The following is a 14,696-nucleotide window of genomic DNA, read 5'->3' as shown; positions in this document are numbered from 1 at the left end:
GCCCAATTAGATCCATCAGCCAACAACAAATGTTTCAATGCTAATTAATTGCTTCTGACCCAGTGTTAGGAATTAGTCAAGTCAAGTTGTGTTTATTGTCATATGCAAAAGTCTGATGAGATACAGGTACAATGAAAATCTTGCCTCCAGCAGCATCACAGGGCATAGATTCAGACAATGCACAAAACATAAATTATGTATAAATTCCACAAGACATAGAAATGAAAAATACTGTAAAAACACATTACGGTAATGCAAATAAACACAATTAGAAAGCAGGTCCACAGTAGTGCAAGAGGTGGTCCTAATTGTTCTGTTGCCATAGTTATCATAGGGTTGTGTAGTTCAGTTCAAAAACATGATGATTGTAGCAAAGTAACTGTTCCTGAACCTGGCGGTGTGGGGTTTCAAGCTTCTGTATCTCCTGCCCAATAGTGGCAGCGAAAGAAGGGCTTGGGCTGGATGGTGAGGATCCTTAATGATACATGCAACTTTCTTGAGGCAGTGCTTTATGTAAATGCTTTTGATGGTGGGGATGGCAGTGCCATGATGGACTGTGATGAATTATACAAGCTGCTACTGAATTAACATAAGTCTATTACAGGTGCATTATCACACAATAGGCCTCAGTATTCTCTGTTCACAGTAATTCAACTTTACTCTTTAAAGGGATACATCAGTTTAATGCATGATCCCCATTTGGCATCATGGGCCAGCTAGTGTAAGATTCTCCTGTCATTGTAAGATTGTATATTCCAGGATATAATCAGCAGCAGTACCTGTACAAGTATTGGCACATTATAAATTAAAAATATATCATGATGATGCCTCCCAATTGAATGCATAGAGGAAATAGACAATGTAACATTAATGTTTGGGAACTGATACTTCCAATTCATTGTATAATTCATTTAGAAGTAAACGGGGATGGATTTTACTTCGGAGTCACGTGAGTGACTTCGTGAAGAACCCCGCCTACGGCGCATGCGTGTCATATCGCATACACGCATTGAACGTGTCGGACCTGGGGAGCACGTCCCCTTGAACGGGAGAGTTAACAAGCCGGTCGACGGCAGGTAAGTGATTCTGCATTTTCACCGTTTTTTAGGAATGGATAGAGGACGCAGAAAGGCTGTGAAGAAGCTGCAGGATGTCGGCGGTAAAGGTGCCGGGGACCCGCAGCAGCAGCCGACGGCACAGGCAGTTTTGCGTTGAGCCAGCTGTGCCAGATTCAAACCCCGCGCCGGGAAAAACTAATTCTACACCGGGCGGGAAGGCGAACCGCAAAACGAACCGCTGGGAAAGTGAGCCCGAAAAATCGCCGGTAAATACTTACTTGTATAGCAGTGATGATGACCAGCTGCAGGGCATAGAGCAGCCGGCAGCGATCGCATCTGCAGAGCTCGGAAAACAGTACGAGTGGCTGCAGCATGTGGGGCCGTCATCTATCTGTTTGGAGGAGTACCGGGACGGCGAAAAAACGGCGTTTGCAGCGGCCGGGAGCAACCAGAGCCGGTAGGCATGGCGACGAGTTGCGATTTAAACCGCGTGCGACTAGTGCCCGAGGGCACGAAAGTCGGCAGGAGCGGTGGGCTAAAAAGAAACACCCGCGAGCGACTAGTGCGGGAGAGCACGAAAGTCGGCTGGAGCGGTTGTGGGAGGAACATCTCCATAGTGTCAGGCTCCAGAAATTGGATAAAAGCCGCACACATACAGGTGTAAGTCCCTCAGAGCATGGCCAGAAAAGGCTGCTGGACATATCATCCTCATCTGAAGAGGGTGTTCAAGGGCTGCCTGACTCGGACTCTGAACAAGAGTCAGAGCCACGTTCCCATATGGAGGATGAGGGAACACAGTTGCTGGACATGGTGCACACATATTTCCAGCAAGAAGAAACTGGAACAGACCTAGAGGCCAGGATGGCGGCCAGCATTGATTATATGACGACCCATCACCTCAAAACTGATACCTTAGCTGAGGTATGGGCAAGACATTTACCTCCGCGAAATTGTGCGGCTCTGAATGTACCCAAGGTGAACCGAAGCATTTGGAGACACGTGGGGCAGGATATTCGGAGTCTGGATATAAAAATACAGAATGCTAGTAAAGGACTCTCGGCGGGTATAACAGCTTTGGCCCGTACGCTGGAAAATGTGGATATGTCCAATGACATGAAAGACGATTTAGCACTGTTTTGCAATGTTCAATTTGAACTGAACAACATCAGGAAAGGGGTGCCAACGTTAGACCCAAAATTTGCAATCCTGTGCAAACAGAAAGCCATAAAACCTCAAAATTTGTTGTTTGGGGGTGACCTATCAAAACAGGTCAAAGATTTGGAGGAAGAGGCCAAAACGTTGGGCCTAATAAAAGCGACCAAAGGATATGTCGGAAAACGGTATCATCCTTATGGGACGACTAAAAAAGCAAGTACTAGTATGTATAGTACGAAAAATTGGAGAGAGGCCAGAGGAAACCAGCAACAGCGTCCTTTTTTAGGGGTTGGCCCGGGACGCCCACAATGGAAAATGCGGAAGCCTCCACTTCAACATTTACCCCACTTTCAACCTCAAGGCCCTCCGCAACCTCGGTTAAGACCAAGAAAGTAACACCACCGATAACCATGGAGGTAGGTGGGTCTGTGCCTCAAAAATTAATAAGGAGCACAGAACTTGGAGGGAGGTTGCAATTTCATTTGGAAGCATGGTGTAAGTTAACTGTGGATAGGTATATCCTTAGCAGTATTAAGGGATATCTTATAGAGTTTATACACATACAAGAACCTCCAGTACAACATACACCGGACAGAACTTATATGCTTACCAAATTAGACAGAGCTAAAGCAAAAATTGAAATACAAAGGTTGTTCACGAAAGGAGTAATTGAAAAAACCAAACATGAACAACAGGAATTTGTCTCAAATACATTCATTAGACATAAGAAAGATGGGGGTTGCCGGATAATTATTGATTTATCAACACTTAATAAGTTTGTACAATATGCTCATTTTAAAATGGATATCTTGATTGTGGGGAAAACTTATGAATTGGCTAGTAGAGCAGTGGTTGCCACAAGAAAATTGATGGAACAGCTGGGATTCATTATCCATCCAATTAAGTCAAGATTAACACCTGCAACTAATATTGATTACTTGGGGTTCACTATTAACACACTTGATATGTTAGTGACTTTACCTATAGGGAAAGCCACTGAGTTCCAAAAGGATTGCACAGAGCTTATTAATACCGTTAAACCATCCATTAGACGGGTAGCCAGGATTATTGGGAAAATTATAGCCACGTTTCCTGCCATTCAATTTGGACGATTGCATTACCAAAATTTACGGGGAGCTAACAATTAGAGCTATAAAAGAACTACAATGGTGGGAACAAAATGTTATATATAGCTCCAACCCAATAGTTATTCCAAACCCATCTGTGGTATTACAAACAGATGCCAGTGCACTGGGTTGGGGAGCAACGGATACCATCTCGAGCTCTGGAGGGAGATGGAATATACAGGAAACTAACCTACTTACCACAAAGGGTATAAATTACTTAGAAATGTTGAGTGCTTTTATGGTTTAAAATCTTATTGCTCGGGAATGATTAACCAGCATGTTAGATTGCAGATAGACAATACCACGGTGGTGGCATATATAAATCATATGGGTGGAAATATATCAATATCCTGTGATGAATTGGCAAACCATATTTGGGAATGGTGTATCCAAAGGAATATTTGGTTATCGGCTACGTATCTACCAGGGATACTTAATTCAGTGGCAGACGCCAGGTCACGAAAATTTAATGAAAATACGGAATGGATGTTAGACAGAAAGATATTTGCTGATATCACAGCAAAGTACGGAAGGCCGGATATTGATCTTTTTGCATCCAGGTTAAATCATCAGTTACCTAGGTATATATCATGGGAACCAGATCCTGAGGCAGAAGCTACAGATGCATTCTCTTTGCACTGGGGGGAAATGGTTCATTTATGCATTTCCTCCTTTCTGCCTCATCAATCGGGTACTACGGAAAATTCAGCTAGACTCGGCATCTGGGATTCTCATAGTACCTGATTGGCCTACCCAACCATGGTTCTCGGTGCTGCAGGATTTGGTGCTTACACCATATATTACTTTAAAACATAGTCCTCAGTTGCTGGTGCATCCGGTGACTGGGGACAGCCATCCTTGCCATAATTATCTAAATTTATTGGGTTGTAGACTCTGAAGGAACCATTTCGGCATATGGGTTTATCTGATAGAACTGTGGACATGATCACAGCAGCACAGAGAGTGCCTTGTCCAGTTATTTATGGGAAGGCACAGAAAGACAGGGTGTCGGCTCACATCCTCTAGTAATAAAACTGCTACGAGGCATCTTTAACACTAACCCACCAAGGGCTAGATATAGCCAAATCTGGGATGTAAGCGTAGTCCTAAAAAATGTTACGGAATTGGTCACCGGCTACGGCATTACCGCTAAACTATCTAACTATGAAAATGGTTATGCTTATGGCGCTGGTCACAGCGCAAAGGGTCCAGTCATTACAGAAGTTAAGATTGGATAACTTGACGGAGGCGACAGGAAGGCTGATTTTCATGATCCAGGGCCTTATTAAGCACAATAGACCAGGATCAGCGGGTCAGGTGATAGAGTTCATAGCCTATCCACAGGATGAACGTCTCTGTGTAGTAAAACACATCATGTTATATATGGACAGAACGAAGGCTATCAGAGGCAATGAAAAGGCTCTTTTAATTAGCCATAAGAAGCCATACCATAAAGTCTCGACTCAGACCATTTCACGGTGGCTGAGATATTGCTTAGTTCAGGCAGGAGTGGACACTAATGTATTCAAATCTCACTCCACCAGGGCTGCATCTACATCAGCAGCTAATCGCCTGGAGGTACCGATGGACAATATCCTCAGAACTGCAGGATGGTCATCAGAGAAAACGTTTCGCACATATTACAACAAACCAGTTAGGAAAGAAGAAACGTTTTCGGGGAAAAATTTTGAGTTCTATTTAATTTACACCTGAAGCTTATAAGGTTTATAAATTGATTTAATCAATATTATTTACAATTTTTGCTTAAAAATGTTGGTATCATTGTGTTTTTTTTTTAAATACCAGTAACAATTTCTCCCAAACTACCAAGGCAGTTGTGAAAATTGGACTCGTTCCACGGCATGAGGTCACAGAGCTTTGAAGTCTTCACGAAGTCACTCACGTGACTCCGAAGTAAAATAGTAAGATTAAACGAGAACTTACCAGTTTGAAGTTTGATCTTTATTTTATGAGGAGGAACGTTGAGGGACTACGTGCCCTCCGCTCCCACCCTTATATGGTCATATCTTAAACTGGTATCTCTTTAATAATCTTACTATCTTAGGTCATTATTTTCTATCTGTGACCTCACACCGCTGCTTTGAAGAATGACACGCATGCGCCGTAGGCGGGGTTCTTCACGTAGTCCCTCAACGTTCCTCCTCATAAAATAAAGATCAAACTTCAAACTGGTAAGTTCTCGTTTAATCTTACTATTATACCCCCTTCCCCAGAGAAGAGTTTAGGCAGCTGGTAGTCTCCCTGGTTGGCCTAGTCTATTGTGAGCTTCATTAGCAGTTCTAGTATGTCAAAATTGACCATTTGGGTCCCCCCGATGACGTGGTCTAAAGTCTTCACCAAAATCACATCTTCTTCATCAGAATCCTCTCCAGTATCTTTCCTGAGCAGATGCTAGGCTTACTGGCCTTTAGTTCCCAGCATTTTCTTTGCAGCACCTCTTGAATAGAGGCACACAATTAGCCGCACTCCAGATCTCTGGCACATTACCCATGTCTAACAATGACTCATATACCTTAGGCAGGTTTAGTTTAGTTTAGTTTAGAGATACAGTGCGGAAACAGGCCCTTCGGCCCACCGAGTCCGCGCCGACCAGCGATCCCTGCATATTAACTCTATCCTACACACACTAGGAACAATTTTTACATTTATACCAAGCCAATTTACCTACATACCTATGCATACAGACGGCACGCATAGTCGGGATCGAACCCGGGTCTCCGGTGCTGCAAGGCAGCAACTCTACCGTCCTCTCCTGCAATTTCTTCTCTAGCTTTTCATTGTGCCCTTGGAAATATCTGATCATGTCTGGGAGATTTATCTACCTTTATATGTTTTAGTACATCTAGCACTAATCCTCCAGACATTGTCATTAACCTCCCCAAGTTCCCTAGACTTTATGTCTTTCTCCATAGTAAAACAGAGCAGAAATCTTCATTGATGTGGTGATGAATAAGATAGTACTTCTATCTTAGTTTTGTTTAGAGATATGGTGTGGAAACAGACCCTACAGCTCATCGAGTCTGTGCCAACCATCGATCACCCCAGCACCGGTTCTATGTTATCCTAGTTTCTATTTTAACCTACAAACCTGCGTGTCTTTCGAATGCGGGAGGAAACCAGGACTCCTGGAGAAAACCTATGCCATCGCAGGAAGAATGTGTAAACTCCATACAAACAACACCCATAATCAAGAATGAATCTGGGTCTCTGGCACAATAAGGCTGCAACTACACCACTGCAGCACTGTGCTACCCTCTCTGCAGGCATTTTTATATTCATGTTTTTATAAATCGCACTTGAATCCTTGAGAATAATTGTAGTTTTATTGGCGCTCTGCACACTTTTTTTTTGTTTGAGGGGCCAGTGAATACCTTCTTCCATTATATTCCTTTTCTAGGGATAGATGTGGAACTTTTTCCATCTGCTAATGCTTCTTTTCTATCTTGATATATCTCCATTCTGATGATGTGAGTACATCTCCGTCTTAGCTGTGTCTTTTTTTTCTGGGCTTGGTTTAACTTTGTCTGGCATGGATACCTTTTCCCAGAACCAATACCCTTTCTCTTTTAGGATGCATTTTTCAGCATTTAGTTTGAGTTCAGCCCTATCTCATTGTAGAGTTTGTCATCCGCTCCTTGAATCCAAATCTCATCTGCTATGCCTACTGCTCTCTTGCATTTTCTGTGGATGTTGGCCACTTCCAGCTAAAAAATATTATGGATTATTGTAAGGTAGACATTGGAGCTTCTATCAGATGATGCAAAGCAGTAGTAGGCATGTCAATGGGAATTAGTGACAAAGAGTAGACGGCAAGGTTGCTAACAGTGAAGATTGCTCATCAAACTTCCCATTCTAATTCATTTTTTGGCATTAGGCCTGTTGAAAACTTTAACACATGCTACTGTGAAGTGTTTGGTAGTGGCCCCACGTGATGGCCAGATACAAGTCATGCAGTTCCAGGTATCTCCTCCTTCTTGACCAAGTCTTTCTACACACATGGCATCCCGAACCTCTAGAGTTGACTCATAATATTCTCTCCATTTACTTGAATTTGCACCTGGTAAGAAAACCATTAAGCATCTCAACCTGTTCCTGCATTAGGCTTTGGAACGATCTGATTGATTCAATTTCAACAGTGCTTAATTTTTCAAAGACCTTGTTCTTTTAGAGCTCTTTTAGAGCATTCAAAGACAGCGGAGTCAAGGGATATGGCGAGAAGGCAGGAACGGGGTACTGATTGTGGATGATCGGCCATGGTCACAGTGAATGGCGATGCTGGCTCGAAGGGCCGAATTGTCTATTGTCGGGACGTCTATTCCCTGACTCATTTAATTTCCAACGGTAGAAAAGGTCCAATCCTTTCCCTCCTGTCTACAAGAGGTTGGAGCTGACCTTAATGCCTTTCCAGAAAACTGCTCTAATTTGTATTTGAGCCTAAATTTCGCAATGCCTCCATAAATTCACCAGTCTCCCCGGTAATCAAGAGCTGCTAGAGTACAAGCACTGCATCTCTTTCTCTCTCTCCCCCTCTCTTTCACACACACACGCACAAACAAACACACACACACACACACACACGCACACACGCACAAACAAACACACACGCACAAACAAACACACACACACACCAATACCAAATTGGCACCAGATGTTTCTTTAAGCCAGCTTCAGCATTCACGTTGTTCACCATGTGGTATGGAGAGTTGCTCGCCGCTACGTTACACGTATCACTCGCACAACTCTGCTTCTTAATTGTGCATTATGCTTAACATTTGTGGTAAATGTGTTTATTTTGAGACTACGGGCCATATGTTGGGGACGCATGGGTACAGTGAACTCAAGCAGTGTTCTATATCTATAGGAGTGTACACCCGTGCACATCCTTGCTATGGCCTAAAACACTGGGCATTTCTTGTCCTCTTCCTCCTTCAGCCGTTTCAATGATGGATACCACGCCTCTTGAACGATCTTAACATTCGTTTCTTCTTTAACCCTCCCCCCCCCCCCCACCCCCCCCCCCCCACCCCCACCCCCACCCCCCACCCACCCACGCTTTGCACCGTGGAATTCCACCACCACTCCTCTCCCCTGCCGACAAACTGAGTTTCCCCCAGGACGTTTATAAGCGGGTCGTCGGGCAATGAGGGATTATCCTCTCCATCTCCCCCCCAAGCCGTTCCCAAAGCCGGAGCTGGGGCTCGGTGCTAACGCGGAGGTGGCGTTACCGTTGCTGAGATATGACCTGCCTGAGGAACTCAGCGGGTCAAGCAGCATTATGGAGGGAAATTGTCAGACAACCTTTCACACCACGTCCAAACGCCACCTAGTCCATTTCCTCTGTGGCTACCTGACCTGCTGAGTTCCTCCAGCACTTTGTTTATTTTCACTGGGGATTCCAGCATCTGCAGTCCCTCATGTCTCGGCCTGGTCTGGTTCCCGGACTGGGGCTGCGCCTTATATATTCCTGTTTAAGGAGGAACTGCAGATGCTGGAAAATCGAAGGTACACAAAAACGCTGGAGAAACTCAGCGGGTGCAGCAGCATCTATGGAGCGAAGGAAATAGGCAACGTTTCGGGCCGAAACGTTGCCTATTTCCTTCGCTCCATAGATGCTGCTGCACCCGCTGAGTTTCTCCAGCATTTTTGTGTAATTTATATATATTCCTAATGAGAGATCGGGGTGTAAAGGTATAACCCACGCCGGGAAGAGGAAATCGCCCTCAGGATAATTCGCTGCCCCTAACTTTGACAGCTTCATACCCCGTCCAATCCCCACATCCCAACGGATTCCTGAAACCGAGAGGCGATTGATTTTTCCCTTTAAAAATTGCAAGTGTGAAAAAAAAGCGGTATTTGAAAAATGAATCATTGGTCATCTTTTTTCTGTGTTATTCCTCCCTACTTAGATTATCAGACAGGCGTATAAATAACACCGAATTAGTGTCAGTTGACAATTCGGCTCGACGAGGTTTCAAATTGAAGGATGAAAACAAAGCTGGCCCTCCGCCCCTCGCCTCTCACGGTGCAGCGTCGCTTTAAATGCCACTCTGATCCACAGTAACACTCGTGTTGATTAAACGCTCATAAACCCAAATAAATCTGGAAGTGGGTGTTCATTTTATAAACTACAATCAGGTTACCTAAATACCAAACGCGCGGATGTGCCGCGTTATAATGAAGCTGATACATTTCATTGAAATGTAACATTTGGCAAAGGCGTGGCTCGCCGCGGCTTTTGTTGTGGCCCGGGATTGAATGAAAAGATTCAATCTTTTATCTTCCCTTTATCATAATACAAAATATAAGAAGGGAAAGGTGGTAACCGGAGCATTGTTTTGGGTGGCGAGAGCCGGAATTCGCGATTGGAGGACGGCACTTTGCAGCAACGCTAATCGGACGGCCTCGCTTTAAGGAGGTGGATAAATAAAATATGATCCAGCCCTTCTGCCCAATGACATCAGTTTTTTCTCCCCTTCTCGGGCTGATTCTGTTGTATTTCATTCCTGGGAGATTTTCAGTCCGGGGCTGCGCGATTGCTCTGCCCGTTATTGTGGCTGCAGTTTTTTTTTATCATTATTCTTTTTTATATATATAGATTAAAAAAACACAAGAGGCTTTCTCTTGTGGTTGTTGTTGTTGTTGTCGAGGCTTAGACCTGCCGCTTTTGCAAGCCCGTCATTTTGTTCCGGACACCTGCAATTGGGCAGCGCCAGGCAGTAGGTGCGCTGCCGGGGGGGACGGTGGAGGAGAGAGAGAGAGAGAGAGAGAGCTCCTGATGTGAGTCGAGGCAGATGCCAACGCTGGAGGCTGCAAATATCCCCAGCCCATTGACGCGAGGCCACACTATCCCACCAGCGCAGTCTGTGTGAAGCCTTTACTGAGGTTGGCGGCGAATGAACAGCTCTCCCTTGCTGCCCCTCGATTATTTTTCCTCCTCTCTCGTCCCCCTGTTTATTTTTCTCCGCTTCCTCCCCACTGCTAGGATGCTGAAGGCTGTGGCGTGAGTGAGATGGCAGCGGGCCGGCTCTTGCTCTACGCCGGCCTCTCCATGGCCTTGTGCGCCCTGGGTATGCTGGCCGTGGCCATCTGCTCCGACCACTGGTATCAGACGGACGCCCGGAGGCACCGTGAAAGGTGCAAGAACTACGCCAGCCGCACCAACCCCCCGGGCTTCATCTACACCTCCAACAACCTGCCCCTGCGCGCCGGCCGCCGCCGCCTCGACCGCTGGGAGGAGAAGTTGCTGGGTGCCCGCAACCGGCGGCAGCTCTTCGCCATGAGCGCGGCCGACGAGTGCGGCAGGATGTACAACTCCACCAACACCGGGCTGTGGAGGAGGTGCCACCGGCTCGGCTTCGACCAGGACATCGCCGAGCTGATCGCCAAAGGTACGTGGGGTGATGGAGGCATAGAGATGGAGCTATACAGCTCGGGAACTGGCCTTTCGGCCCTTCTAGTCTGCATTCCGAGCTCGAACCATTTATCCCCCCCATTGGGACCAGATCCCTCTACAGGTATGGACAAGGTGCTCTTCAGTCCTCCCCCATCTGCTCTCTCCCCTTATTGATTAAATCCTTTCTGCCCACATTTACCATCCAAAGAGCCCAACACAACCAAAGTTTTGGCATCAAACTTTCTTGTTGACCACCAACGCAACAGCTTTTTAGAAGAGGGAGGTCTCCATATTGGAGTCACAGAGCACAGCAACAAGCCCTTTTGGTCCAATTTGTCCATGCCCATCTCATCTAGTCCCATCTTCCCATGCTAGACCCATGTTCCCCTGAACCTTTCCTCATCATGCATATATGTCCATATCTCTTTTAAATGTTGTCATTGCACCTGCCTCAACCACTTCTGGCATCTTATTCCATATACCTACCACTCTCTGTGTGGAAAAGGTTGCCCCTCAAGTTGCTATTAATATTTTCCCTCTCACCTCAAACTTATGCCCACTAATTCCTGATTTCCCAAAACTGGGGAAAAAGGCTATCTATGCTCATCATTTTACATACTTTCCATTCAATCACACCTCAGTCTTTCCGCTTCAAAGAATGAAGTTGTAACCTCCCAATCTCACCGGCACTGTGTTGAGGAATGATCCCTGGGCAGTGCCTTCCGTGCCGGACTTATCCTGGACTTCTCTTACCTAGCCAAGTAGTTTCCGTCCCTCTATCCTATCAATGTTTTTAATTACCAACTCCTCCAAAGCTTCAGTCAGGTGGGATGCTGCATATATGCTGCAGGATACTCCTCTTCTACCCTGGACTGTTTACCCATAGGTTTCCTGCCCCAAACGGCAGTTCAACAGGTACGGGCCCAGTTTCGGCAGCCTGCTTGACTGAGGCAAGGAGCATCAGCTTGTTCTGGGCTCTTCCTTCAACTATCACCCATCTGTCGACACATGGGTGATTGGGTAGCAGTCGGGAAAGGGATCCTGGCTTTGTTCTCTATCTGCTCTGTAGCCTGGTCTCAGATTTCCTAACCCAGCACCAACTGAGTGGGTGAGGAAAGGGCAGGCAGAGGGGCAGATGCATCAGAGGGCATAAGAGCATACACAATAGAAGCAGCAGCGGACCATTTGGTCTCACGCTCCATCATTAATCAAGACCAGGGCAGATCTTTATTTACCTCAGTGCCATATTCCTGCACTAACCCCTAGATTCCTCAATTCCCATAATAAGTAAACATACTACTTGAGAAGCAAACTTCTGTGCCACACAACAGAGCAAATGTTTGCATGCAGACCCAATTTTCTGAAATAAATAAATAATCGAAGCCAAAAGTGCAAGGCAATAAAAGTTGGAGAAGATGGTCACAAAATGTTGGAGCTGGAGTAACTCAGCAGGTCAGGCAGCATCTCTGGGGAAAATAAATGGGTGACGTTTTGGGTCGCGACCCTTCATCAGACTGAGGGAACCTGGAGAAGATGGGAGTTGGAAATGGGTGCATGCGGTCAGCGTATGTATGTTCCAGTACACAGATTACAGAGAGTGTGTTGCGCGATGGCATGGCTCACTGATTTAAATTGGCGAATGGAATTCCATCATATGTGTCTTTCTCATTACGTTTTCTGGCTGGTGCTGGGTGGGTGGGTGGCTGTGTTTGTGCAGCTCTGTAACTGAGACTACTACCAGCTGGTGTACACCGACGTGGGTGGAGAACAGCTCATCGCTTCTTGAATTTTCGAAGCTTTTCCGAAGCGTTACATTTAAACAAAAATTTAGACCCGTGAATCCTGTAGGATGCTGGTCCTGGGAATGACGTAATACTCAAGACTCAGCCCTGTCTGTTCAGCTCCATGAGCAATGGGTAGTGGCACTACATTACAGCTCGAGTCTGAGACATTGAACCACGGGCGGCACTGGTTAGTTATATTAAAGTGGCAGCAGTATTGGATGAGGGATATTCGCTTGTGATATTGGACCTGGCAATCAGTTGCTGAAATTAAAATATCGTCACTGATCGTTGACATTAGCGAGAAAAATATAATGGCATTCTATGCTGACATTAGACAGAAGGGAGTTAAATGTTCAGCAGTATATTAGATTGGCAGCATCTTTCATTAAGAGTAGATTGTTAGCACTAGGCAGTGATATTAAATTGCTCCCATTGTGTAATAAGATTAGATTGCCGGCATCCTTAATCGTTTTAATACTGTAACTGGTTAGACACAATAGACTCCTCGCGTTGTTCACTGACATTAAACCGATCGTTCAGTGAGAGGCGACGGATTACTGCCACTGGTTGATAGCTTTAACTACTAGCACTAATTGATGACCAGCACCAGTTAGTGAAGTTAGTTTACTAGTTTAATGTATAAAATCATGAGAGGAATAGATCGGGTAAATGCACAGAATCTCTTGCCCAGAGTAGGGGAATCGAGGACCAGGGGACATAGGTTTAAGGTGAAGGGGAAAAGATTTAATAGGAATTTGTGGAGTAACTTTTTCACACAAAGGGTGGTGGGTGTATGGAACAAGCTGCCAGATGAGGTAGTTGAGGCTGTGAGTATCCAAATGTTTAAGAAACAGTAAGACAGGTACGTGGATAGGACAGGCTTGGAGGGATATGCACCAACTGCAGGCAGGTGGGACTAGTGTAGCTGGGACATGTTGGCTGGTATGGGCAAGTTGGGCTGAAGGGTCTGTTTCCACACTGTATCACTCTATGACTCTAATCATCAGTGATGATTAGTTGCCAGCAATAGTTGTTGATGTTGGACTGCTGACATTAATCAGTGATGTTTGGCTCAATAATTCTAAATGTAACTAATAGCACTTGTTGGTGACAGTGGATGACTGGTGTTTGTTGGTGACATTGAATGGCTTCGGATTTGTTGGTGACAGTGGACTGCTGGGGTTTAGTGGTGACAATTACCATCACATTAGTCAGAGTTGAGGCACTATCAGTGGGCGATACCTAATTCATGGTAGTCCAGGACAAGGGGTCACAGCTTAAGGATAAGGGGGAAATCCTTTAAGACCGAGATGAGAAAAACATTTTTCACACAGAGAATCTCTGGAACTCTCTGCCACAGAGGGTAGTTGAGGCAAGTTCATTGGCTATATTTAAGAGGGAGTTAGATGTGGCCCTTGTGGCTAAAGGGATCAGGGGGTATGGAGAGAAGGCAGGTACGGGATACTGAGTTGGATGATCATATTGAATGGCGGTGCAGGCTCGAAGGGCCGAATGGCCTACTCCTGCACCTATTTTCTATGTATCTATGTAGTAGGTAATAATAGAATGATATTTTGAAATGAGGACATTATACAGGCCAGGCCACTTTGTGTCACCAGCTTATAAACAGTGGATGGTCTTGCAACCCAACCTAATAACAGTTATTGCTATTGGGCATTGGTGACTGGCTGCCAGTGATCAATAGTGATATTGAATACTTATGTACGGTGAGTGTTGTTAGGCTACAAGCATTGATCTGTCAGTTAAAAACGTTAGAATAAACTCAGTGGAAGTATGAGGAGGTTAACAAGTTTGAAGAAGCTTACTAATGAAGGAAGGTTGGCTGGTCTGGTGTGCTTTCGTTTTAATAGAAATACAGCGGGGAGCCGTGTAAAGTTATGAGAGACCATGAATAGGAGCTTTTATCCTTAACGAAGGTTAATGTCGAGGTTTAAATTAATGGATGAAATATGATTATAGTGGATTATGACGAGGAGGTATTTTTCAATCAGAGATGTAAAGATATGAGGCTCCCTGGCTGAAAGATGTTCGTATCAGGGACCCTCATCACATTTAAAAAGCTTTTGGATGAGTACCCAATATGTTACAGCATCATTTACAGGGATGAGAGTCACTAGTTTTTTTGGCCTGCATGAAT

General features: G+C 45.2%; 1 protein-coding gene across 1 annotated transcript in view; it reads left to right on the top strand.

Annotated features, from left to right (window-relative positions):
• Nucleotides 1–9,846: 9,846 nt before the first annotated feature.
• Nucleotides 9,847–14,696, top strand: part of tmem178b (transmembrane protein 178B) — a 255,632-nt gene continuing 250,782 nt past the window's right edge. Inside the window, exon 1 of the mRNA XM_033037753.1 lies at nucleotides 9,847–10,749. Within this exon, the coding sequence (XP_032893644.1) occupies nucleotides 10,371–10,749 (379 nt within the window). The 5' untranslated portion in view covers nucleotides 9,847–10,370. The remainder of the gene's footprint in view (nucleotides 10,750–14,696) is intronic.

The sequence above is a fragment of the Amblyraja radiata genome, chromosome 19 (assembly GCF_010909765.2).
Source record: "Amblyraja radiata isolate CabotCenter1 chromosome 19, sAmbRad1.1.pri, whole genome shotgun sequence".
NCBI classification, from domain to species: domain Eukaryota; kingdom Metazoa; phylum Chordata; class Chondrichthyes; order Rajiformes; family Rajidae; genus Amblyraja; species Amblyraja radiata.
The sequence above is the reverse complement of the archived record's forward strand: the minus strand, read 5'-3'. Positions and strand labels throughout refer to the sequence as shown.